This window comes from Apodemus sylvaticus, chromosome 8 (genome assembly GCF_947179515.1).
Source record: "Apodemus sylvaticus chromosome 8, mApoSyl1.1, whole genome shotgun sequence".
NCBI classification, from domain to species: domain Eukaryota; kingdom Metazoa; phylum Chordata; class Mammalia; order Rodentia; family Muridae; genus Apodemus; species Apodemus sylvaticus.
In genome coordinates, this window is record NC_067479.1 from 75,968,285 (window position 1) to 75,995,737 (window position 27,453).

A 27,453-nucleotide genomic window follows, 5' to 3' on the forward strand; every position below is an offset into this window, starting at 1 on the left:
TTTTCTCTTGTACCAACTGACATTCCATGCTTCAAGTATTATCTGTTTATTTACATAATTGTCTTGGAGTACCTACTTCCTGGCTGTACTTTGTGGGATCCTTTGCTTAAGTCAGGTAAAGGAAATTCAGATCAAGTCTCCTTTGCTATTTGCTATTATTCAAATATCAGTTTAGTCTCTCATGTACACACTCCTCCTAGCAGCTAGCATCTGTACAATAATGTTCCAGTAAATGTCTGAAGTGGGAACGAATGGGTGTAATCAAACTAGGCTCACCACTTTACTTTTGTGGTCCCAAGAAGTGAGGTCTGGCCACTGAAACATCAAACCACATTGAAAACTGAACAGTAGAAGAGAAAGTATAGCTTTAACCAGTGTAAGTGTGCTGGTAAGGCTAAGAACCTGGCATCTTTAACCACTTCAAAGGTGCTAGCAAAAGCACTAAGAATATACAGGGGATGGGGCAAGCAGTGGTAAACAGTTTCTGTCCAACTGTGGTCTGGTTAACTATTATCTCAGGTTGGACAGAGTCATTGTCTGGGCCAGTGAGATGGCTCAGCAGATAAAAAATGCTTGCCCTAACAAGCCATACAGCCAGAGTTCAGTCCCTGGAGTTCATGGTGAAAAGAGATAACCTTTGACTTCTTCCTGAGCACCTGCACATGTGCATGCATGTACACACACACACACACACACACAATCCTAAAAGGGAAAATCCATTACTCTATTTATCCATCAGACCTGTTGATCTTGGACTCCACTTGACCACAGAAGGCTCAGAAAGGAAAATCACATGCAGTCAGAAATATTAGCCTACTCTCAATCACCCTTTGGGTATATGCAGTCATACACATCAATAATTCCAAGTAGTACAGCACTCAACAACTTGCTGCATGAAGAATTGGTGTTTTTAAGCAAAGTCCACTCTGAGTTCTTATTTCAGGTCTTGTGCATGAGAGGGGTCACTTTCAGTGGAATAAAGGAGACAAAGTCAGATGTCACGTGATGGATCTAATGGACGTTTGTATTTGACCAGAATGTATAGAGACACTAAGGGACATGAGAGTTCACAGACTAGAGAGGAACTGAAAAAGAGCAGGAGAACAAATCCTGACACAGAGGTTCAACATACAGCTCTTTATTATAATAAAATATTGAAAAATCTTTCAGAGAAGGGTAAACAAATCTTAGTGATTTACTACATTTTTCATATATTTAAAGCAAATCTTAGAAGCCACAAACCAAAGTAATAACAAGTAACTCTCATTTTGCCAATATGTTATTTCCAAATCTTTATTTTGATTTTATAGGCATTGGCATTCTGCCCAAATGTGTGTCTGTGTGAGGGGGTCAAATCACCTAGAGCTGGATTACAGGCAGTTGTGAGCTGCCAGGTGAGTGCTGGGAATTGAACCTGGGTCTTCTAGAGGAGCAGCCCATGCTCTTAACCACAGTAGCATCTCTCCAGCCCCTATTTCCAAACTCTTAGTGGCTTCCCTAACAATATCATTTAGGGATAACAGAAAGTATATATAATGAGTGGGTAATGCCTTTTGTGAGTGGCCCATTCACTTGGATTTTTGTCTGAGATATTCCACTGTTTTCAGTGTTCATCAAATCTTTTAACTCAAAGTTTCTAAATAAAGTAGCAGAATTGGATCAAGGCCAATTTGGACAGAAAGGCTCTTTATAACAGTTGAGATACTAACTGAATACATGTAATGCATAAGGTCCAGGGGATAGAATCTGGGAAAACGAAGCCATCAGTGCTATGAGGAGAGGCTTCTTTCTTCTCTTGGATGGGATGTGCTTAACACCATGGGTTATATTGGATACATGTGAGTATAAGACAGGAGCAGAGGAAACAGTGCCTGGGGCTGTCACTCACTGCTGCCCTCACTGAGGCAGAGGCCAGCTGCCAGCTGTAACAGCTGCAGGATGGCATCTATCTGTCAAAGTGCACTGGGACCTCTGGGCTACCCTCACAGGCAATGACAACTCGCCTAGTGCTGGCTCTTGCCCTGTATCTACAGTTGGGAGCTTTTGAGTTCCCTGTCTCTCTGCAGTCCGTGACCTTCACTACACCTTCGTGACAGTTCATCTGGCCATTCTTGCACTGGATATTGGTAGTACTGCAGATGCCACGGATGTTCCAGATGTCTTCATGGATGAAGGTGTTGAAGCGCTTGCACTGGACTGAAGTCATCTTCCTTCTCTGCATCATCACATTGCAGTAGTTGTCACTGCCACCTGTCCCCTGAGGGTCCATATGCTGTCGAAGGAACCGTTGGTACATTCGATCCTGGCCATAGGAGGGCTGTACAAGCCCTAACCCCAGCAGGGTCAACACCAAGAGCAGAAGCAGGGACTGGGTCCTCTGTAGATCCATCATTACCTAGGAAGTGCCTAAGAAGAAAACAATGGGAGAGAGGATGGTGAAGACTGGGCTCTGGAGAGGTACTGAGAAAAGCAAAGTAAAATCTGCCTAGGACCCTCCCTTCCCCCTCCTTCTGCTTAAGATCTTCCCCTTCTTCCTGCTCTTCCCTTTTGTACCCCTTTCTTTGAGAGTGGCTAGTTTGTCACCATGGCCTTCCTTGAAGGCAAACACTGTTCTCTTTACTAAGTGGCAGTGGTACAGCTACCAGAGCAAGGCAGAGCAGACATTCCCAGGCCTACTTGACTAGAGCATAAAACAAGGAAAGATAAATCTACATAAAACTGGATTTTGGGTTTTGTAAGAGAATTAGCTAGTGTGATCTTTAGGGAGTGTCTGATGGCCTGGAAACATCAGATCCCAAAAGTGTAGAAAGACTCGGTCAAAGCAAGATTACATATTGATTTGAATGCTCTATGTCTGGGAAACAAAGGAAGACAAAGAAGAACAAACTTCCATCTAGCCTCTCCTTTCCTCTCCTCTCCTCTCTTCTCCTCTCCTCTCCTCTCCTCTGCTCACCTCTCCTCTACTCACCTCTCCTTTCCTCTTCTGTCCTCTCCTCTCCTCTTCTGTCCTGTGACCATTGTTCTAGTGGACTAAAATCACAACTTCTGGGGAAACTATACTCCTCTCTTAAAAACTAACACAGCCTCAGCCCAAGGCTCAGGGATCATTTGGAAGGAGGGGGCTAGGACTATTGTTAGGCAGGGGATGACAACAGTGAGACTGTTTTCTGGGCACAACAGGGCACATGCACACACATGCTCACAACTGTCAGAGACAGCATTCACAAGACCATGCAAACTCAAGCCAGACAAGATCCCAGCCTGGAGGGGAGAAGTGGCCACAAAGTGTCACTGCTAACTGAGGTTCCATTGGCAAGTCGTAGAGGCTTAGAGAGGAAAAGTCAGCTTTCTTTAAGGATGTGTGACTTCCAGTAGGTTGACCAGGCTCCAGAACGCAACCCTACACACAACAGTATTTGGGCAGAAGAAACTGGACAAGATGAGTTTTAAACAATCTTAAGGGAGGTCGTGAAGCTGAATGAGTGTGATAGTGTGGGATGGAGGAAAGTGAAGATGATCAAAGTACATTGTATGAAATTCTTAAAGAATTAATAAACATAGTATTTAAACAAACTATTCAAACAGGATAATAAAGGCATGGCCAGTTACTTTTCTGCAGGATTGGCTTACAGAATGACTAGGAGATGCTGCCATCTGGTGGCCAGTCCTCAGAGTGACTTGCAGGTTGACTGACAAAAGCAAATAAACATCATTCCTGATACAAAAGAAGAGGGCGCCCCAAAGTAATGGAGACAGTTTATTTTCATGAGTCAAGTCTATCTATCACTGCAGGCATGGTCCAAGGCGTGTTAATGGCTTGGTCCCCAGGGTGGTGGTGTTGGGAGGAATTTAGGTCACTGAGGAGATGCCCACAGGGAATCCTTAAAATGACCTCAGCAGGATCAGCCTGGGTGGCCGCATCACATCTCCAGGTCCTGCAAGAGGCTAGCGGGCTTCCGGGCGGCCAGCTGGGAGAGGTCGGTGTGCTCCAGTGAATCCAGCGAGCCCCAGCGGGAGCCTTCGGGTGCCTGCTTCGGGATCTGAACAGCCTGGGCAGCAGCACCCTGTCTACAGGCAGTGCAGGGGGTAAGCTGTGCACCAGAGGCCAACGGGGAAGGGGCAGCTTGCACTGGTGAGTCCAGCACTGACAAGACCAACTAACACCAGTGAGAACTAGATGGCAAAAGGCAAACGCAGGAACGTCACTAACAGAAATCAAGGCAATATGGCAACATCTGAACCCAATTCTCCTCTACCAGCATGTCCTGGATACCCCATCACACCAGTAAAACAAGATTTGGATTTAAAATCACTGGTCATGATGCTGGTACAGGAACACATGAAGGACATACTTAAAGAAATTCAGAAGAAAATGGATCAAAAGTTAGAAGCCCTTGCAAGGGAAACACAAAAATCATTGAAAGAAATCCAGAAGAATACAAAAGCCAACAAGGAGGAAATGCAAAAAACACTTAAAGAAATACAGGAGAACTTTGGTCAATAGGCTGAGGTCATGAAAGACGAAACACAAAAATCTCTTAAAGAATTACAGGAAAGCACAAACAAGCAAGTGAAGGAGCTAAGCAAAACCATCCAGGATCTAAAATCAGAAGTAGAAACAACTAAGAAAACTCAAAGGGAGACAACTTTGGAGATAGAAAGCCTTGGGAAGAAATCAGGGGACAGAGATGCAAATATCAACAACAGAATACAAGAGATAGAAGAAAGAATCTCAGATGCTGAAGATTCCATAGAAACCATGGACTCAACAGTTAAAGAAAATGCAAAATGCAAAAAGCTTGTAACCCAAAATATCCAGGAAATCCAGGACACAATGAGAAGACCAAACCTAAGGATTATAGGCATAGATGAGAGTGAAGATTTACAACTTAAAGGGCTAGCAAATATCTTCAATAAAATTATGGAAGAAAACTTCCCTAACCTAAAGAGAGAGATGCCCATGAATATACGAGAAGCCTACAGAACTCCAAACAGACTGGACCAGAACAGAAATACTTCCCGTCACATAATAATCAAAACACCAAATGTTCTAAACAAAGAAAGAATATTAAAGTCAGTAAGAGAAAAAGGCCAAGTAACATATAAAGGAAGACCTATCAGAATCACAGCAGACTTTTCACCTGAGACTATGAAGGCTAGAAGGTCCTGGGCAGATCTCATGCAGACTCTAAGAGAACACAAATGCCAACCAAAACTACTATATCCAGCAAAACTCTCAATCACAATAGATGGAGAAACTAAGATATTTCATGACAAAACCAAGTTTACCCAATATCTATCCACAAACCCGGCCCTAAAAAGGATAATAGGAGGACAACACCAATACAAGGAGGGAAACTTCACCCTGGAAAAAGCAAGATAGTAACCTTTCATCAAACCCAAAAGAAGTTAAGCAATCAAATTTTAAAAATAACGTCAAAAATGATAGGAAGTAACAATCACTATTCCTTAATATCTCTTAACATCAATGGACTTAATGCCCCAATAAAAAGACAGAGACTAACTGACTGGATACGTAAACAGGACCCTACATTTTGCTGCTTACAGGAAACACACCTCAGGGTTAAAGACAAACACTACCTTAGAGTAAAAGGCTGGAAGACAATTTTACAAGCAAATGGTCTCAGGAAACATGCTGGAGTAGCCATTTTAATATTAGATAAAATTGACTTTCAACCCAAAGTCATCAAAAGAGACTCTGAGGGACACTTCTTGCTGGTCAAAGGAAAAATACAACAAGAAGAACTCTCAATCCTGAACATCTATGCTCCAAATGCAAGGGCATCCTCTTTCATAAAAGAAACTTTATTAAAACTCAAAGCACACATTGCACCTAACACAATAATTGTGGGTGACTTCAACACTGCACTTTCCTCAATGGACCAATCAGAAAAACAGAAACTAAACAGGGACACAATGAAACTAATTGAAGCTTTGGACCAATTAGATTTAACAGATATATATAGAACATTCTATCCTAAAGCAAAATAATATACCTTTTTCTCAGCACCTCATGGTACCTTCTCCAAAATCGACCATATAATTGGTCACAAGACAGACCTCAACAAATATAAGAAGATCGAACTAATCCCATGCCTCCTATCTGATCACTATGGAGTAAAAGTGGTCTTCAATAGCAACAGAAACAACAGAAAACCCACATACACGTGGAAACTGAACAGTACTCTACTCAATGATACCTTGGTCAAGGAAGAAATAAAGAAAGAAATTAAAGACTTTTTAGAACACAATGAAAATGAAAACACAACATACCCAAATCTATGGGACACAAGGAAAGCAGTGCTAAGAGGAAAACTCATAGCCCTGAGTGCCTCCAAAAAGAAAATGGAGAGAGCATACATTACCAGCTTAATGACACACCTGAAAGCCCTAGAACAAAAAGAAACTATTTCACCCAGGAGGTGTAGAAGGCAGGAAATCATCAAACTCAGGGCCGAAATCAATCAAGTAGAAACAAAGAGAACCATACAAAAAATCAACAAAACCAGGAGCTGGTTCTTTGAGAAAATCAACAAGATAGATAAACCCTTAGCCAGACTGACCAAAGGGCACAGAGAAAGTATCCAAATTAACAAACTTAGAAATGAAAAGGGAGATATAACAAAGGAAACTGAGGAAATCCAAAAAAATCATCAGATCCTACTACAAGAGCCTGTACTCAACACAACTGGAGAATCTGGAGGAAATGGACAATTTCCTTGACAGATACCAAATACCAAAATTAAATCAGGACCAACTAGACCATCTAAACAGTCCCATAATGCCTAAAGAAATAGAAGGAGTCATAGAAAGTCTTCCAACCAAAAAAAGCACAGGACCAGATGGCTTCAGTGCAGAATTCTACCAGACCTTCAAAGAAGAGTTAACACCAATACTCTTCAAACTATTCCACAAAATAGAAACAGAAGTAACACTACCCAATTCCTTCTACGAAGCCACAATTACACTGATACCAAAGCCACACAAAGATCCAACAAAGAAAGAGAACTTCAGACCAATTTCCCTTATGAACATCGATGCAAAAATACTCAATAAAATTCTTGCCAACCGAATCCAAGAACACATCAAAACGATCATCCACCATGATCAAGTAGGCTTTATCCCGGGAATGCAGGGTTGGTTCAATATACGGAAATCCATCAATACAATCCACTACATAAACAAACTCAAAGAACAAAACCACATGGTCATTTCATTGGATGCTGAAAAAGCACTTGACAAAATTCAGCATCCTTTCATGCTTAAAGTCTTGGAGAGAACAGGAATTCAAGGCCCATACCTAAACATAGTAAAAGCAATATACAGCAAACCGGTAGCCAGCATCAAACTAAATGGAGAGAAACTTGAAGCAATCCCACTGAAATCAGGGACCAGACAAGGCTGCCCCCTTTCTCCTTCTCTTTTCAATATTGTACTTGAGGTACTAGCTCGGGCAATTCGACAACATAAGGAGGTCAAAGGGATACAAATTGGAAAGGAAGAAGTCAAACTATCATTATTTGCAGACGACATGATAGTCTACCTAAGTGACCCAAAAAACTCCACTAGAGAGCTCCTACAGCTGATAAACAACTTCAGCAAAGTGGCAGGTTATAAAATCAACTCAAGCAAATCAGTGGCCTTCCTATACTCAAAGGATAAGCAGGCTGAGAAAGAAATTAGGGAAATGACCCCCTTCACAATAGCCACAAACAGTATAAAGTATCTTGGGGTGACTCTTACCAAACATGTGAAAGATCTGTATGACAAGAACTTCAAGACTCTGAAGAAGGAAATGGAAGAAGACCTCAAAAAATGGGAAAACCTCCCATGCTCATGGATCGGTAGAATCAATATAGTTAAAATGGCCATTTTGCCAAAAGCAATATACAGATTCAATGCAATACCCATCAAAATCCCAACTCAATTTTTCACAGAGTTAGAAAGAGCAATTATCAAATTCATCTGGAACAACAAAAAACCCAGGATAGCTAAAACTATACTCAGTAACAAAAGAAAGTCTGGGGGAATCAGTATCCCTGACCTCAAGCAATACTACAGAGCAATAGTGTTAAAAACAGCATGGTATTGGTGCAGTGACAGGAAGGAGGATCAATGGAACAAGATTGAAGATCCAGAAATGAACCCACACACCTATGGCCACTTGATCCTCGACAAAGAAGCTGAAAACATCCAATGGAAAAAAGATAGCCTTTTCAACAAATGGTGCTGGTTCAACTGGAGGTCAGCATGCAGAAGAATACCAATTGATCCATCCTTGTCTCCTTGTACTAAGCTCAAATCCAAATGGATCAAGGACCTCCACATAAAGCCAGACACTCTGAAGCTAATAGAAAAGAAACTGGGGAAGACCCTTGAGGACATCGGTACAGGGAGAAAGTTTCTGAACAGAACACCAATAGCGTATGCTCTAAGAGCAAGAATTGACAAATGGGACCTCATAAAATTACAAAGTTTCTGTAAGGCAAAGGACACCATCAAGAGGACAAATCGGCAACCAACAAATTGGGAAAAGATCTTCACCAATCCTACATCAGATAGAGGGCTAATATCCAATATATATAAAGAACTCAAGAAGTTAGACTCCAGAAAACCGAACAACCCTATTAAAAAGTGGGGTACAGAATTAAACAAAGAATTCTCACCTGAAGAACTTCGGATGGCAGAGAAGCATCTTAAAAAATGCTCAACTTCATTAGTCATTAGGGAAATGCAAATCAAAACAACCCTAAGATTTCATCTTACACCAGTCAGAATGGCTAAGATTAAAAATTCAGGAGAGAGCAGGTGTTGGAGAGGGTGTGGAGAAAGAGAAACACTCCTCTATTGCTGGTGGGGTTGCAAATTGGTACAACCACTCTGGAAATCAGTCTGGCAGTTCCTCCGAAAACTGGGCACCTCACTTCCAGAAGATCCTGCTATACCACTCCTGGGCATATACCCAGAGGATTCCCCACCATGTAATAAGGATACATGCTCTACTATGTTCATAGCAGCCCTATTTATAATTGCCAGATGCTGGAAAGAACCCAGGTATCCCTCAACAGAAGAGTGGATGCAAAAAAATGTGGCATATCTACACAATGGAGTACTTACTATTCAGCCATTAGAAACAATGAATTCATGAAATTCTTAGGCAAATGGATGGACCTAGAGAACATCATACTAAGTGAGGTAACCCAGACTCAAAAGGTGAATCATGGTATGCACTCACTAATAAGTGGTTATTAACCTAGAAAACTGGAATACCCAAAACATAATCCACACATCAAATGAGGTACAAGAAGAAAGGAGGAGTGGCCCCTGGTTCTGGAAAGACTCAGTGAAACAGTATTCGGCAAAACCAGAACGGGGAAGTGGGAAGGGGTGAGAGGGAGGACAGGGGAAGAGAAGGGGGCTTACGGGACTTTCAGGGAGTGGGGGGGGGCTAGAAAAGGGGAAATCATTTGAAATGTAAATAAATTATATCGAATAAAAAAAAATTTAAAAAAAAAAAGAAAAAAAAGAAAAAAAAATGACCTCAGCAAAACAACCTCAGCTTCTTTCTTCTCCCTTTGTTTCCTGATGCCAGGAGGCAAGCAGCTGCCCTGCCATGCTCTGCCTGCCTTAAATCAATGCCTCTCCATAGGCACCAAAGTCATGAGTCAGTCAAAACCTCTCCTCTTTTTAAGTGGACTAGTTCCAACGTTTTGACACGGCAATGAGAAGACTAAGGCAGCGTGTGGTCGGGGAGATTCCTTAACCTTCCTTAATATATTGCCATATAAGCTACAGACCTGTAGTAGCACCTGTTTGTTGCAATATTGTGAGAAAAAGATTTTCAAAAACTCATGGAAGGTCTTATCACAGGGCTTCCTGCGCTATAAGTGGTCAGTAAAGGCTGGCAATTGTTTCCCATTTGTCCATTTTTGTCCTTGAGCATGTACCTGTGAGGAAAGGCGTTGAGAGCAGGGTCACCTCCAGGTGAAGGGAGGCAGGTCTCCTCCCAGAAGGCAGCATTACTAACAAGGTGATGGAGAAGGAGAAGAAGCATGCGGTGCTGAAGTGGGCCAGGGGTTGACTCTGACAGCTCACAGGAAGGCATGGTCTTCAGAGCGCTTCCCTTGGAAGCTGTTCACCACCTTTATCTTTCTTGTTTTCCTCTGCTTTCTCATAAGGAATGACTGTGATGTGTTGTTTCGGTATTGCTGACTCTATTTTGAAGAGTTAATTACTCCCGCAAAGAATTGGAGGTCTGTGTCCCAGGGGGCAGCTTCCTCTCCCGTTGCCTAGTGTGTTCTTCCTTACAACATCACCATCCCATGAAATCTGGGAGATTTTTCCTGTCTTTTCTTTGCACAGTCGCCAATCACAGATGGTTTTGTTGTCAGCTTCTCAAATGGTTCCTGAGACACAATGCCTTATCTGTAATTTAATGTTTCACTCTAAACAGTTTTCCCATTATCACTGAGCAAAAAGACTTGGTACAAAAAAATACCAGGACAGTATTCAAACTGCTACCCCATCCACTCATGTGATGGATTGATGAACAATTGATGGTTGGTTTGTAGGAGTAGGTTGTCTCCTTCTACCATGTGAGTCCCCAGATAAAACTTGGGTCATCAGTCTGGGTGGCAAACACCTTAGGGCAACTTTTCTATGGACATTTGAAAACCCTCTAGCTGTTTTCTGAAGTAGTGATGGCCCTTCCTGTGCTGAGCATGCCCTGCAGTCCACTTCTCAAGTCCTTCCTAAATCTGAATACTGTCAGGAAGGCTGGGCCGCTGGCCATAGCTTGAGCACAGGGAAAGTGGGACTCTGGTGGCTTTACCAGCAATTGTTTTCTAAATAAAATACCTAGGCATGTGTTCATAAACTTTTGCTAACAGGACATAACTGGCTGAGCCTGTGCATCTGACAGCACCCTGCAAGCTAGGTCTATACATTGTTTTCATACTTGAAGCAAATCCTGCTAAAGAATGGAAAGAAAATAAACTTTCTATAACTTCCTTAAAACCTCACTGTTGTCAAATATCACTCAATAAAGTAAAAGCTTAATAAGAGAATAATGTAAAATAGATAAGTTTCAAATTTTTAAATAAAATAGCTATGGCAAACAAATGTCTTGGGAGTATCCCATGAGAATTAATCCTTGCTTAAGACCAGAGAGAGACACTCAATGGACCAAAAGGGAAATTTAAGGGGTTGTGAAAAGGGCAAGGAACTCCTTACTTAGCAGTCTGGGAAGCAACTATTTCATCATAATTAACAACTGCTTAAGGCCTTCAGCCCTTGCTAGTAGTAAACCTGCACATTTCAAGAATGAAGAAGAAACCTTCTTTTCAAGGAGATGTGTACTAGGTGCATGGCTCGACAGGAGAGAGTGATGTCCCAGGAGTGCTTTCACTTCTGAGAGCAGAGGTGAGGTTTCCACCTTCTCTCTGAAGGGGAACAGCTGGGAGAGCACAGGGCATACATCAGTGGAGCAGCTGGGACGGAAGTCTTCCCACCGTCATTTGCACCAGGGAGCCAGGGGGCTCCACAGCCTTCTGTGCACAGACCCTGACAAAAGAGAGTTGGTCTTCCCAGACCCAGGCTTACAGGCCCACAGGAGGGACAAGCTCCAGCCAGAGACAGCAAGGCCAACTAACACCAGAGATAACCAGATGGCGAAAGGCAAGCACAAGAACCCTACCAACAGAAACCAAGGCTATTTGGTAACATCAGAACCCAATTCTCCCACCACAGCAAGTCCCAGATACCCCAACACACCAGAACAGCAAGAGTTAGATTTAAAATCATATCCCATGATGCTTCAAGAAGGACTTTAACAACTCACTTAATGAAAATACAGGAGAACATGGGTCAACAGGCAAAAGCCCTTAAAGAGGAAACATAAAAATCCCTTAAACAATTACAGGAAAACACAATCAACCAAGTGAAGGAACTAAACAAAACCATCCAGGATCTAAAAGTAGAAGTAGAAACAATAAAGAAATCACAAAGGTAGACATCTCTGGAGATAGAAAACCTTGGAAAGAAACCAGGAGTCATAGATGTAAACATCAACAACAGAATACAAGAGATGGAAGAAAAAATTTCATGTGCTGAAGATACCATAGAAAACATTGACTCTACAGTCAAAGAAAATGCAAAATGCAAAAAGCTTATAACCCAAAACATCCAGGAAATCCAGGACACAATGATAAGACCAAACTTAAGGATTATAGGTATAGAAGAGAGTGATGATTTACAACTTAAAGGGCCAGTAAATATTTTTAACAAAATTATAGGAGAAAACTTCCCTAACCTAAAGAAAGAGATGCCCATGAATATACAAGAAGTCTATAGAACTCCAAACAGATTGGACCAGAACAGAAAGTCCTCCTGGTACATAATAATCAAAACACAAAATGCACTAAACAAAGAAAGAATATTAAAAGCAGTAAGGGAAAAAGGTCAAGTAACTTATAAAGGCAGGCCTATCAGAATTACACCAGACTTCTCACCAGAGATGATGAAAGCTAGAAGATCCTGGGCAGATCTCATACAGACCCAAAGAGAACACAAATACCAGCCCAGACTACTATACCCAGCAAAACTCTCAATCATCATAGATGGAGAAACCAAGATATTCCATGATAAAACCAAACTTATACAGTATCTGTCCACAAATCCATCCCTACAAAGGATAATAGATGGAAAATGCCAACACAAGGAGGGAAACCACACCCTAGAAAAAGCAAGAAAGTAATCTTCTTCCAACAAACCCCAAAAAAGATAACCACACAAATATAAAAAGGACATCAAAAATAACAGGAAGCAAGAATCATTATTCCTTAATATCTCTTAGCATCAATGGACTTAATTCCCCAATGAAAAGACATAGACTAACAAATTTTTTCATGTAAATCTTCAATTTTATCAGAGAATGGTTATAATTCCTCTTTCAATTAATTTAGTAATTTTTTATGTCTGCCATTTTATGTCTGCATTATTTTTCATGATAATCTTCAATTTTAACATGTTTTTCTATATATATCTTCTATTTTATCAGAAATGTTTTCCATGTAAATCTCTAATTTTATCACAAAATGTTTTAATTACACCTTCAATTAATTTAGAAAGGTTTTTTTACATCTACCATTTTATCTGTATAATTTTCCATGAATTAGTAAATTTTAACGAGTTTGTCTATACATTTCTTGAATTTTATCAGTAGTATTTTCATGTAAACCTTCAATTTTACCTGAAAATGTTTATAATTCCACTTAAATCAACTTAGAAGTATTTTTATGCCTACCATTTTATTTGTATAATTTTCCATGATAATCTTCAATTTTAACATATTTTTCTATATATTTCTACAATTTTATCAGAAATATCTTCCATGAAAATCTTCAACTTTATCAGAAAGTGTTTATAATTCTATTTTCAGTTAACTTAGGAATACTTTTATGCTTACCATTATTATATCTATATAAAATTGTCCATGATAACCTTCAATTTTAACATGTTTTCCACATCTTTCTACAATTTTATCAGAAATACTTTGTATGTAAATCTTCAGTTCTATCATAAAATGTTTCTACTTCCTTTTTCAATTAATTTAGCAATGTTTTTTATGTCTACCATTTACTCTTTATTTTTCCATGAAAATTATCAATTTTAAAGTGTTTTTCTATATATCTCTCCTATTATATCAAAAAATATTTTCCATGTAAATTTTCAATTTTATCATATAATGTTTTTACTTTCTTTTTCAAAAAAAGTTTTGGAGCATAAAGAAAAAATATGTTAAAAGTAAAACCATCTTTCATATTATAAAAAAAAAAGGAGATGTGTATTAAACTCCTTGTGCAACCCTGTTGGTTCTTGACTCTACCTTTGCAAGTTACAATTCCATCCAAGACATCCCTGAGCCACCCTATGATCCCACCCATCAAAAGATAAGAAAGGGGCCGTGAGGGGGCTCAGCACTTAGGGACACTTGGTGCTCTTGCAGAGGACCTGCTTGTGGATCCTAGCATTCACCACAACCATCTGAAACTCTAGTTCCAGTGGACCCAACACCTCTTCTGACCTCCCTGGAACCAGGCACACATGTGGTGTGCATACATACATGCAGACAAAACGCATAATAGAACAAAACGCACATAAAATAAGTAATACTTTAAACAGAGAGAAAAAAGAGGGGTGTCCTTATGATATTTTACGGTGTGGCTTGAGAGCCATTGTGCATATGACCAATATTAAGGCAGTTATATACGACTCTCTGTTGGGGAGCCCATACCCACATTTGGGTATGCCTCACTCACAACCTTTCTGGTGACAGCCCATGTCAGAATTATCACTGATAAGAGTCTCTGACTCTGCTTCATGCAGGCTAGTCTTGAATTTGTTTTCTGTGTGAAACTATGAATCAGGTTTGGCCAGAGTTGAGGTCCTTAAAAAAATTAAGGAGCTGAATTAGGTTGCTGAGGATGACAGCCTGAAACTGTGGCTGACCCCTGGGTGCCCACAGTCTCAGGTCTTAGGGGAGGAGCAGGCGGGGAGGCTCTTGATCCTATGTGGTATGCATCCCTGTCAGAAGCGCTCCTTTAGTGACCTATTACTTAATAGATAACTTGGCTCTTCTGAAAATTCCCTGTCCTGTCTGTAAATCAGATTATCATCCTCAGCACCATAGAAAGATGAAATCCACCTTCTCATTGACTAACAGACAAGGAAGAATATCTCCATTCCAGCCCCTTTCCCCTGGGAAACAGCGAGGAGAGAAAACAGGAAAAGCTAAATTAACTGGGAGCTAGTGATCTTCCAGACTGACTCTTAATGACTTTTGAGACATCTTTATTTCTGTGCATTGTAAATCAGGACATGTATGTTTCAGATAATTCATTTTCTGGCCCCTGACAGTGAACACAGGAACCAGTGTTCTGGGCTATGAGGGGAGATAAAAAGAAATCAGAGCCAGGTCTGTGCCAGGGGTCAGCTGACTACTGACTGATAACAGACTCATCTAAGTGGACAGGTAAGCCATTCTCACAGGCAATAACAATACGTCTGTACCCTGAAGAGGCTCGGTACCGGCATGGAGGCCGGGGAGACCCTCCCGTGTGCCTGCAAGTGGTGACCTGGAAGGGAGATTCGCTTATTCTGAAGTTTTCTCCGTAAGGGCTTCCATTCTTTCCACAGATGGCCTTGATGTTGTTCTTGTTGCCATGAACAAAGGTGTTGACATCCTTGCAGGGTGAGGTTAGGCTTCTTCTCCTCATCATATTTTCACAGTATCTGTCGTCCCGGCCCTTTGGCTTGGCATCATAGTGCTGAGTCAGGAATTTTGTGTACCTGGGGTCATCCAGAGCCAGAGTTGGAGGGGTCGCAACCGAACCCAGCACGAAGACCAACAACAAAGGGCCCAGACTCATCGCCATCTCTCCCAACAGAGATTCCTGCCAAGGGCAAAAAAGCAGGAGTGGTCGGGCCACAGAACCACATTCTAACTTAGACTAGGTGGGTGGAGACTTTCTGGAAGAACATGATAAAGCAGTGCCCTCAGCTACCTACTTCCATCTTTGCCTTGGCCTTCCTAACTGACTCCATGGCGCAGCCATCTTCCTCTATTCTATAGGTTCACCATCATCCATAGCATGACAAATCTACTTATATTCTTAATTCACCTATTACTTAACTTGATAACAAACATTACCCAAGTACTTATTGGGCCCAGAAACTTTGGTAGATCCTAGGGCACAAAAAGACCTTTACGATAAACCAAGGGCAGGTGCAGTATGTGTCTGTAAATCCCAGCTACACAGGAAACAGACACAGGAGGATTGCTTGAAGCCTGGAGTTCCATACTGACTTGACAATGTAGAAGACTCTGGGTTCTTTGGGTGGGGGGAGTGAGTGAAGGGAGGGGAGGGGAGGGAAGGGGGGGAGGGGTGGTCAAGGAAGAAGAAAGGAAAACAGAAAAATCACAGAACAGAAATGTGGCATCCATGGGGGAGGGATGGGGGGTCCTAAGGCGAGATAGATGGTAACACAGGAGCTGAGAGCCATGAAGAATGACTTGTGGGGATGGAGAGCACAGGACAGCCCATCCCCCAAGGCTGCTGCATGGGATTCCAGGAACTTGCTCAATTCCACATCAATGAGGAAAACTGTAGAGAAGATCACCTCAGGATGAAGGGAGCAGGGTACTTCTCCCAGAGGGCAGACTTACTAAGCAACGCATGGGAAGAATGGAACACATTATGAGGTACCTGAAGTGGGCCCTGAAGAGACTTATGGAGCAAATGGGGGAATTCAAACTTCATCTTCAGAGTAGCCTACTTCAGAGGCCCTTTGGATGATCTGAGAGAATATGTTCTAGTGTCTCCTACATTTGTAATTCTGTTAGCATAGACAAGTGATCTTACAGTGCGGTAAAACGGTAAAACGAAACACAAAACAAAATGAACTAAAACAAAATGAAACTGAGATCTCTTCATGAAGACAAGGGACTTAAACTTCCCTGTAAGATCTCTCTGAAAAGAAGAGAGAAGACTCCTTCTGTCATCTCCCCAGAGCTCTCAGCTTACCCTGCACCACATGCACCAGCCAATCACACACCACGGGACCAAAGGTGTCTTCTGCTGGAGTTTGACCTTCTTATGGACTTTTAAGATGTTATTTCTTAGGAAATTTGAAATTTTGAGAACTAGGAGGTAAGCAATTTCTGATAATATCCTTAGCTCTTTGGAAAACTACTACTACCACACTAAGCTGCTCACATCCACGGGCAACTCAGGCCCCAAGGGATCCAATGCCTCTGTGGGCACCAGGAACTCTTTTACACATACCTGCCCACAGACACATATGCATACACTTAACCTAAAATAATAAAAATAAATCTTAAAAAGTGGCTATAGGGAGGAAATGGCTAAGTAAAAGGACAGAATTAGTGACAAGCACTTTTAATCCTGGTGCTGTAGAGATAGAACCACAAGGATCCCTACTAGCTAGCTTTGTAATTGGTGGGTTTCAGGTCCCAGAAAATATGGTACACGGCTTCGGAGAAACACATACACACAAACCTGCATCTCCACACAAAACCCCATGATGTCAGATAACCATGAGTGCCCCCATTTAACAGGAAAAAACAACTTTTACATTTTGATTTTTTTGTTTTGTTTTGTTTTGAGACAGGGTCTTGCTGTGTAGCCCAGTCTGGCCCCAAAGTCTTGAACTTCCTTAAGAACTACCACTCCTAATTTATGTAGTTCTAGGGAGGTGGAGGCAGGAGAATTGGAAGTTCAAGGTCATCTTTAGCTCTATAGCCAGTTCAAGGACAGCCTGGGATACAGGAGATCTTGTCTGTAAGTAAATATATACAAAGAATGTTGCATATTTCAGTCAGCCTAAAGAAATACTACTTAAAGAGAAAATCAGTGCCAAATAAGTTTTGTTTTGTTTTTACCTGAAGTGTGGTTCATTCAGCTGCATTAAGTAAACCATTAATTTTATTTTTATTTTGTGTTCTTCTCATGTAATTCTGAACACTTTTACTTTTACCTTGTGTGTGTGCATCATGTGCATGTGTGTATCTGTGTGTGCATGTATATGCATGTGCGCGCGCGTGTGTGTGTGTGTGTGTGTGTGTGTGTGTGTGTGCACATGTGTTTGTGTGTGTGTGTGTGTGTGTGTGTGTGGTCCTGGCACTCAGCCTATAATCTGCAGGGTCAGGAGTATAGCTCGGTCGGGGATATAAGGCTCTACTGAGCATGTGGAAGACAGTGATGGAGTGGGAAGAGAACTGCCCTTATAATTAGCATCTTTCACTAGCCAGGCCTTTCTGTTTCATGATAACCACAGACAAATTCAGTATAATAAGGCTATACAGAACACCAAATTCTTGGTCACTTCACAGCACTGAAACAACAAACTTCCATAATGAATGCAGATTATGATCTATAAGAGAATGAAACGTTAGTGTGGTTTTTTTGTTTGTTTACTGAGAAAATATGGAGCACAAGGGTAGAAGGCACAGCCACCCCTAAAGAGATACCAGCATTTATCAGTGCTGTCTGCTTCACCAGAGCCCCAGGCTGCACGACACCCACTTGCTGAGCTCTTTACGTTTGTGTTGGGATGATCTTTCCTGGATGTGCAAAATGAGGACGATCTATGTGTGATGTTGCATGCATGCCTGCAATAGAAGAGCAGGAAAGGAGGACTGGGGCTCCTTTTGGGAAATGCCTGGCTACCTCCAACCTAAACAAAGTGACAAGAGCTAGTAATACTTAAAAGGATCAGCAGGGGGCAGCAGTGGATAGGGATGCTGCCATTCAACAGCAGGACAGTTGGCTCTTGTGGAGATGCCAACCTATGCTTAAAACTCAGGTTGTGGGGAACGGGATCGGGTAGGCTCACTCATAGTGCCTCAACTTGCCAGGCTTTGGGTATTTAAGACACCAAAGCAAAATGCATAAGGTGGAGGGTCCAAATGCTAAGGATATCACAAAGCAAATATTTACCAGCTGTCAGGTTTCATGACTCCTGGTTCCAAACACACCACTGCTCATGTGATCTTAGGCAAACAACCATTTACCTGTCCATAATTCCTGCTGCTGTATAATCTACAACTGAGAGGGATCTGGATTCTTTACCTTGAATCACAGTGCTGGCTTCACAGCCGACTCTCAATATTGCCCTGGTAGTTTCCTTCCTTTTTCTCTTTAGGCCAGTGTTTTGCCATCCATAAATGAGAGGGGTTCTAGCCTTGAAAGTCTATGGTTCTTACTAAGCTAACAGATTCTTTATCAGGTTCAGTAGCCAAATCTAGCAACACGGGAGTTGCAGTGGCACATTTACCGCCTTAGTTGATGGTACAAGGTAACAACTGGAAGAAATCGGTTCTGGGGTGACCTTGGTCCAGTCTCACTGAAACACATCTTCCCTGAGGGCTCTCTGTGTAAGCCAAGCCTGTGTGCCATGAATACTACACAGGGGGTTCTTCATCCTAAATGGGCCCTTGATATTTAGACATTGAAAGCACTCAGGCCTGTGTGGCCAGGAAAAGGGTTACTTGTCTCTAATTTGCAGAAAATCCACATTAATTTTTTACCAACTCACCCAATGATGTCTCTCATTGTGAATTCTCTAAAACACCCAGAAAGCAACTTCCAGGAGCACACCTCAACCACCAGTGTCTACTGCCCACTCCTGTGAATCTGTCTCACTTGTGTATTTAATTCTAAATCTCCCCTCAAAGCCAGGCAAGGTACACCTGTGAGAAAAGAAGCGAGAGCCGAATTATTAGGGAGTGCAGATGTAAATCTGCCATGGCCAAAGGTGCTCAACCTTAGTCACAGACACAACAATGGCTGTCATTTAGATTTCAACAGTGGAAGAGCTCCAACTCTTGTACAGACTCAGTGTATCCATTCTTAACCCCGTTGTGCTCGCAGGAACCAACATTTTCTGTTTCTCCCCTGTTGGCAGTGCTTTGTAGCCAAGAGATGTAGCAACCTTCCTGCTGCGGGCTGGCAGTGGGATAAACACCCTTCTCTTCAGTATACTCTCGCTGCCGTCTCGGTACCCCTCGCAACAGTCTGGACCAAAACACCCGATACCGGTCTTCCTCCTCACCCTTTCTTCCCTCAACCTACCATCTTTTGATCTTGGTTCATGTTCCACTTTGTTTTTAAAAAGCATCCATAATTTTTTTAAAGGGAAAGAAGCAAGGAGGCACTTCCTGCTTTGGGATTTTTCTTTTTCGAGACAGTCTCTGGCTGTCCTAGAACTCACTCTGTAGACCAGGCTGTCCTCGAACCCACAGATATCTTCCTGCCTCTGCCACCCCAGGGCTGAGATTAATGGTGTGCGCCACCATCACCAAACGTGGGGTTTTTCTTCTTATTCCTGCCAAGGCGCATGCTTGTTTTGGAAGAAAACATAACAGATCAGATGTCCTTCAGCAAATGGCTTCCTAAGCCTTTGGAGGCTTTTAGTCATAATTTAAGAAACCCTACTATATCTCCATCTCCTTCCTTACAATCCCATTAATTGTATCCCAAATACAAACAACCCTGAAAGAAATCTGTTTTCATTTTAAATTTTGACTCTTACTCGTTTTCTATTTAACTAGCCAATTTGGGTCCAGTAAGCCTAAGTGGGGATAATCCGTTTCACTAAATGAGATGAACAGCTAGAAAGAGCACAGAGGGAAAGAGCAGAGAGTCAAGCACCCACAGGGAAGAATCTTACAAAAGCTGGCCAGCTTTCCTCCAACTGAAGACAAGAGTCCAGCTGTTTGCTCCTGGAGACAGGGTCCTGCAGTGTGAAGCTAGAGGCTCCTCTCAGGCTGGTTATATACAGTGCTCCTGTGAGGGCGTGGGGAGAACTTATCTAAGGATCTCTACTTTGGCAGAGACTTGTAAACCTAGGACGCTAATCACGGACAAACATGGAGTTATTCACCTTTTCCCTGAACATGATTGGGTCAAATATTAACCACCTGGTGGACAAGATTTTTTTTTGTTTTAGTGACGATAATGTTTGCTATGCTTGGCCTTTTTTTCCTGAGCTGCCTCTTTCCTTATGTGTATGGTCCTTTCCTTTGCTCATGGTAGGACTGAGGTCTCACTGTTCATGTGCCATAGATCCAAAAATGTATTTTCTCTGACAGTAAGGCCAATTTCAGGAACTACTTTGGAAGAAGTCTAAATAAAGGAAGGAGTGTGGTGACCTTGTCCCCACCTCTTCAAGCCCCAGAAATACATTCACAGCACTTCCTGGGCTGCTCTTCCCTCATTCCATCCACAGGAAACAAAATCTGGCTGCTCAGCCTCCTGTTCTTTAAATCACCGTGGCAAAACCACCTGTCTACATCTAAGCGTGAACTATGAACAGAAGGCATTGTGTACGACTGCTCTGCTTATGAGGTAACGCCAAGATGGAACAGCAGACGAGCCACGGGTTCAGACTTCTGATATCCAGAAGGTACACAGCCAGGCAGGCAGTGAAGTTTACTAGAATTGTTCTGACATATTCATCTTCAGGCCTGGACAGATGGCCCCGTGGTTGTGGGCACCGGCTACTCTCAGAGGACCCAGGCTCAGTTCTCAGCACCCGCATGTCAGTTCACAGCCATCTGCAGTGACGCCTTCCTCTGGTCTCCCCAGGCATTGCATGTGTGTTGTACACAGACATACATGCAGACAAAAATACCCATGTGTGGGAGATAAATACATACAATTTTAAAAATTGTTATGCATTTATCTTATAATCTAGAACATGATTGAATTATTTTAGCTCTTTGTCAACTTCTAGATTTTGCTCCATCACTGTGTAGATATTTGTGTGTGATTTAAGCTGCACTAATTCCTAAAAGCAAAAGTAGAAGAAAAAAACAAAAGACCATCAGGTTGTCAGTGGCGTAAAGGTGGAGGCAGGGCACAGCATCTCTCCTGTGTGGGAACCCTGTTGGGGATGTTTGAGGTGAGTCTGGGCATGAGAACTACAGCATCAGCTGACTCGCTGTAGCAGGAGGAAGAATGCAGCACATGGGCGTCTTCAGACTCCCTCAGCAAAGCTGGTCCTCTGTGTGGCAGCAGCAGGGCTCCCTCAGAAGCAGGAAAGATGCAAGCAGCAGTTTGGGGCGCTGCCATGCAGGCATGCTCACACCTGGACTTGGGAACACTTGGAGAAGACTTGGGGAAGTGGGATGGATCTGGATTTACTTCCATTTGGTGTAACTGAAGAAATGGACTGTCAACATTCCTTTGAGTTAATCTCATTGTCTCTCCATTGGGTGGGTGGACCCTTTCCAGAGTAGAATATTTGCTCACTCATTTCTATGTTCTTAGTGACACATAAGTTCTCATCAACTGATCTAGAGTCTCTAACCATGAAAAACATTTTGGGCTTCTCTTTAAAGGTTCAGAGATGCAAGATTTGGTTGCAGTTATTAAATAAGCGTGATTGCTAAGCAGAGTAATCTCTGGCTGTGGGAGCTGGCAGATACTTCCCCTGGGGTCTGATGGGGTCAGGGGGTGTTGCAATGAGCCCGGGAGTGTTCTTCTCTTGCCTGCAAAAGGTTCTGAGATCAGCTGACTTGCCTTCACCAATGAGCTTTTTTTCTTGACCACAGAGTAGACTCTAGGAGTGCAGCCTCCTTAAAAAGTAAACCCTTCACCCCAGCATTTGGGAGGCAGAGGGAGATGGATCTCTGTGAGTTTGAGGTCAGCCTGGTCTACAGAGCTAGTTCTAGGATAGCCAGAGCTATGCAGAGAAATCCTGACTAAAAAACAAACAAGCAAGCAAGTAAGCAAGCAAAAGGTGCCCAGAATGCACACATCCCGGTGGATGCACTGCCTAATAACAGGGCCTGACAGCGTGAGGAGGAGGAGTGGGTGGTGTGAGGACCTGGGAAGAAGCAACCTAAACACTTTCAGCTTTGTTGAGGCACAGCCAGCTTGAAGGTCCCCTTTGTCCTTGTCCGTTCCCTCCTCCCTCCTGCACTCAGCCCCGCTGTGAGCTGAAAGGAAATGAGGTTGGGTTGTGAGAGGAAGACAAAGCTTCTGTAGCCTGACTTTGCTGTACTAGAGTCTCCCGAAAGGGAGACACAGTCACATCCTAACCAGGTGTCCATGATACAGGTGCCAAATTTTGTTCTGACAAATGCCAGCATGTAAACTGTTTCAGAAGCAGAGAGAAGGATAGCTTTCGGGGTCTTCGGGGTGAGGCCTCCCTACTGGCATCCAGCCCAGCCCCGAAATGCTCAGTGTGCAAACATGCAGATGTGGAAGGACTGAGTTCCAGAGTCATCAACCACTCCTACCCGTTGTTAGGAGAGCAGCCAGTCCATTGCAAAACCCGGATGGCCTCATCAATCCCCAGGGGGAATAACGGCCAACTCCCATGGCCAGAGAAGACACATCAGTGTGGCCCTTTTCTGATAAACAACCACAAAACAGAAGTGCTTCACCCTTACCCACAGTATACACAGACACAAAATCCACCCATCTCACACACTAACTTGCTTAAACTCCGCAGATTCCTTATTTAGAGCCATGTCAGAGTGCCAGGGAGCAGTGGGAGACTCTCAGCAGTCAGGACTCTTCCCTGAAGTCGCTGGCCCCTCACCTGGCAGCTCAGGGTGTTTAGAACCCGCTCACACCCCTGACAAAGACTCGGGGCTCTTTTTTTAAAAAAAAATTTCCCCAACATGGCACATATTGAAACAGAATTGGGTATTTTTAAAAAATTTGTATTTTATTAAAGTACAAGGAAAAACAGTGTGTGTGTGTGTGTGCACACGCGCGCGCGCCATGTGAGTGTGTATTTTCCAGGGCTCAGACCCAGGACCTCACATATGATACATAGACTACCATTGAACCACATCCCCAGGCCTGAATATTATATCTTTGTCAGTAATTTTAATTCATATAAAACAACTGCAAATTTAAAAATGTATTAACTAAAAAGTTTAACCTCCTGGAAGCCATCCTCCTTTCCTGGAATTTTTGTCTGTCTCTTCTTCAAGCCAGTAATATCCTTGGACACATGAGGTATGAAATTCTTCTAATAATTCTAGTGTTGGCACATTCCCCCTTTATACAGAGTGTGTATGCTTGATTCTGTCCTTAGAACTCAGACTAGAAGGCATGGGGACACTGTGAAAATTCCTTTACAGTGCTAACATAATAATCAGTAACAGAAGTAACAACAGGAAAAGGAAGCTCACAGGAAGACCCCCTGAGGAGCGGGGACTCCCCTGAGTCAGGGAGAATGGGAACAAAGTCCTGATGACATCCGTACATTTCCAAACAAGGTACAAATTAAACATTGACTTCCCCCACATACTGGGCTCTGGCTTTCGGCCACTCCGAAAATAACCGTTTACAGAGAGTGCTCTTTACTCAAATGTACACACAGTGGAAAATCTCAAGAGATGTTTTACCAGCCTGCATCGGCTCACTCTCTAATCCATGCTTGGACTCACACTAATAATGCTTCCAGTGGGCAGCTCCACGGCGTTGCGTGGGGTGCAGAAAGAACGAGGGTGAGAGGGAAGCTCACGCACCCCGACAAGCGACAAGCGAAGCCATTCCTGAACTGATGACTCTCCCAGCCTGGTCTCTGCCCGTAGCTAGTTCCGTTTTTCTAAACACCCCCTGTTAAACTAAGGTTCAGCTCCACGTTATCTGAATCGTGTTACTAGGGTCCCACCGCCCCACGTGATCAAAAAGAGCCGATCTCTCAACCTTCATTTTAAGGAAGAGTAAACTGAAGAGCAAAGAAGGGGACCTGAATTGACCAAGGAGCGTTTGGTGTTCCTGCGCCTGGGCGCTTTCCAATGCACGACACAACTTTTATATTCCATCGGAATGAGTTCTGGAAAAATCAAAACTCATGTTTAAACTAGTATTGAAAACTTACTCAACAGTGATTATTTCCACAAATCTCCCAAACATCTGACCTCTCTCTATTGTCATCATATTGTGTCTTGAGTTTAAAACGCTGCTTCTAGCAACACTTATGCCTCAGAGCTGGGTGGTGCGCGCTCTTTGAATAGCTGAGGCAGCTTTTCAGAGTTGGCCAGAGGCTGTTCAGACCGGCGTAGTAACTGAGGTTTCTAACGATTGCACGTGTGGACTGACAATAAGATTAACTGCCGTCACAGAGGGAAGAACTGGCCCTCTGGAGATGTCCCGATATAAGGACAAGGTTTCTATCCTGCTTCCGAAACAAAGCCGCTCCGTCATTGCCCTGGATGGTTTGGTGTGCTGTTTCAGACATAGAGAATCCAACTGTTCAGTAAGACGGCATAGAGGATGCTGTTGACACATCTCCAAAAGTTTCACAACACTCGTAAAGATGAGTGAAGGGAGGGAGACAGGAAATAGAAAATGAAAACACCACTTAACGCTTGCACAACCTTGACAGACTCTCATCACACATCTGACATCAACCTAGAAACCCTTCTTATCTGAGCAAACGCGGGCTTCTTGGAATTTCCTCCCTTCGCAGGTTCGCGGTCCCCTCTGAGCCCGGGTTCTAGACAGTGACCATCCACGCTGGACTGTGGAAACCGTGTCGGTCCCCACCACGCCTCAGCCCCGCAGTCAGCCCGGAGAAGTCAAAGTCGTCTCCCAGGAGCCCCCAACTGTCCTCGGTAGGAAGGGACTCATAGGCAAACCACGGGGGGACAGGAGAGAAACCCACCTGGACGCGGAACTGGAGGCGGCGCCTTGGTTTCTCTCTCCTTCTTTCCTGGTGGGATGGCGAATATTAGAAATGAAATTTCCTTTGGAATCTCGTTCGCCGAAATGGGTGAGGTCGGCGTTGTCTGGCCACGCAAACAGATTGGGGCGGGGTGAGAGGAGTAGAGGGTGGGGCGTTCCGGCCTCGGTGGCTGGGACCGCAACCCGTTTCTTCCAAGGATGCCCCTCCCTGTTGAGCCCGCCAGCAAAACTCAAAACAGTTTAACTCCCCCTCCCAAGCAGACATTGTGGGTTTCTGCACAGAAACCGGACGGGTAGATATGTCTCCATCGTGGAGCATCGAGCCTGCCAGGGTGACCGTGGAAGGTTCTTCCCTGGGGAGCTCCAGGAACCAAGGAATTTGGCACTACCCATCTTTTGTGTAGTCATGTGATGCCGCTCCATTTTGCAGGATTGACAAGGCGCGAGAAAGTTTATAGTGTAGTGAACTTTTTGTCCATCTGTTACTAAAGAACTGATGTAAAAACTACAGGGCTCGTCCGGGATTTGAACCCGGGACCTCTCGCACCCAAAGCGAGAATCATACCCCTAGACCAACGAGCCACGGTGCATCCTTCCCCCTACAGCTTATTAGTCATTCACGTTTTGACACAGTCGGCCAAGCGGCTACAGCGGCTTCTTTTCTCTCTCTTTTTTTTCCTCCTACGGAGAAAACTTCTTTCGTATTATTTAATTTCCACCCATTAATTCCGGACTTATCCCTTCTTATTCTCTACGCACATCCCGAACAACTCGAGGCTCAGAATGCGACCAGAGGAGGCAGCTTTTCGGATCTCAAGTCTCAGGCCTGCCGGATCATGTACTGCGGAAGGAGCCTGCAGCGAGCCGGGCTGGCGCTGCACTCTCCGGGTGGAGCCAGCTGCAGGGCGGCGGAGTCCAGAGTCGCGGACGAGCGCAGGACGAGCTCCACGCGCTTGCGATCACCTCTGCAGCCACAAAATCTTACGCGCGGGCGGGCAGGCGGGCGGCGGCGCAGCTAAATACTGGGGGCGGGAGGAGGCTGCGGGTAGCCGGTTAGGCTGGTGGCGGATACGTTTGCTCTTGTTCTGATGGACCTTCGCAGTTTTCCTGAATAAGAACTGCGTTCTCAAACCTCACTTCCTTTGTTTAAAGTATTCCATCCGTCTGGACTTGATACTCTTCCAGCCTCGTCTCCAACTCACGACAAATGCTACATAAAACACCTAAATGAATAAAGCGTCTCTTTGCCAGTTAGTGGGGCAGTCCCCTGGCTCAGAGATCTTGTTCGGCAAATCAGGGTCCTGCGGGCCATCAGAGCGCTAAAAGACAAGTACACAAACATCCCTTAGGTACCTTGCAGGTCTTTGATGTCTGGACTTCGGACAAAGGGCGGCACAGTGGACTCGGAAACTAAAAGTAAACACTGAGAGATCCAGAAACCAAATATTTTCCTTCTCGTAACTATTCAATTAGAGATCGGTAGTGATTGAGCAAAGCCTGTTTGGCCATTCCCGGGAAAGAGAAGTAGTCGTTAGTAAGGATGATCACTAAAGACACAGTGTGTAACAAAGGAGCCCAAAATGCAGGCTACTCCTTCGAGCCGGAATCGAACCAGCGACCTAAGGATGGCTGCAAGGAATTAGCTACAGTCCTCCGCTCTACCAGCTGAGCTATCGAAGGGAAGCACAAGCATGACTTTTCACAAAGTGGTATTCAGCAGGCAGGACACCATCGAGCCTGCTGGGCCCAGCGGAGGGCGGTGCGCGCGGTGCCCGGCACAGCAGGCAGCAGGCACCCCGCCGTCGCCGTCCTGCCCTCCAGGCGCAGCCAGAGCTCTGCGGATGGCCGCCTCCAGTGGGTGCGCGCATGCGGTGAAGCAGGCACCAGAGATCCGAGATCTGCACCGCGCGACACTCTGCGGGTGGGGTGGCGTGGGATGCCACCACCGCTAGGAAACCCGGGACCGACCGGAGGCGTGGCTTGGTGGTAGTGTGGTTAGCCTGCGTGAGATCCCAGGTCTAGCCTCAGCACTTACAGTAAGGAAGCTCTCCTTGGAGAGAGGACTTTCTTTTCACAGGAAGTCATAACCACAGCCTCTTTGAGTTCATTCCACGGTTTAGTGACCAAGGTCCCACGCCAACTGCAGCACTTTATTTCCTGCGCGAGACAGTGACGTATCGGGATCCCCGGGCCTCTTGCT

At 43.8% G+C, this 27,453-nt stretch overlaps 3 protein-coding genes, 2 non-coding genes and 1 pseudogene across 6 annotated transcripts in view; all 6 read right to left on the reverse strand.

Moving 5' to 3' along the window:
* The window catches only part of LOC127691635 (angiogenin-like), a 232,547-nt pseudogene extending 207,246 nt beyond the window's left edge, over nt 1–25,301 (reverse strand).
* LOC127691633 (angiogenin-like) overlaps nt 1–25,301 on the reverse strand; it is a 170,913-nt gene extending 145,612 nt beyond the window's left edge. Inside the window, exon 1 of the mRNA XM_052191599.1 lies at nt 25,234–25,301. The gene's annotated coding sequence lies outside the window, so the exon portion shown is untranslated. The remainder of the gene's footprint in view (nt 1–25,233) is intronic.
* On the reverse strand, nt 1,123–27,368 carry Rnase4 (ribonuclease A family member 4). Of its 2 annotated transcripts, none has more exons than XM_052191596.1 (2): nt 27,289–27,368; nt 1,123–2,406 (listed from the first exon to the last, which is right to left on the reverse strand). In XM_052191596.1, exon 2 carries the CDS (start codon nt 2,390–2,392, stop codon nt 1,946–1,948), a length of 447 nt encoding a protein of 148 aa, XP_052047556.1. In that variant the 5' UTR covers nt 2,393–2,406; nt 27,289–27,368; the 3' UTR covers nt 1,123–1,945. The 2 variants fall into 2 exon arrangements, with proteins under 2 accessions (XP_052047556.1, XP_052047555.1); XM_052191595.1 differs by lacking the exon at nt 27,289–27,368 and adding an exon at nt 25,234–25,331.
* On the reverse strand, nt 15,018–15,455 carry Ang (angiogenin). Its single transcript, XM_052190285.1, has one exon. It carries the CDS (start codon nt 15,453–15,455, stop codon nt 15,018–15,020), a length of 438 nt encoding a protein of 145 aa, XP_052046245.1.
* Trnap-ugg (transfer RNA proline (anticodon UGG)) lies at nt 25,764–25,835 on the reverse strand. The gene has a single exon. It is a non-coding gene; the product is annotated as a tRNA-Pro (tRNA).
* Nucleotides 26,845–26,933, reverse strand: Trnay-gua (transfer RNA tyrosine (anticodon GUA)). The gene is given in 2 exon segments: nt 26,845–26,880; nt 26,897–26,933. It is a non-coding gene; the product is annotated as a tRNA-Tyr (tRNA).
* Nucleotides 27,369–27,453: the final 85 nt, after the last annotated feature.

Bases quoted from the DNA above. Each gene is read 5' to 3' on its own strand.
- Ang (XM_052190285.1), bottom strand. From the start codon at position 15,455: ATGGCGATGAGTCTGGGCCCTTTGTTGTTGGTCTTCGTGCTGGGTTCG.
- Rnase4 (XM_052191596.1), bottom strand. From the start codon at position 2,392: ATGATGGATCTACAGAGGACCCAGTCCCTGCTTCTGCTCTTGGTGTTG.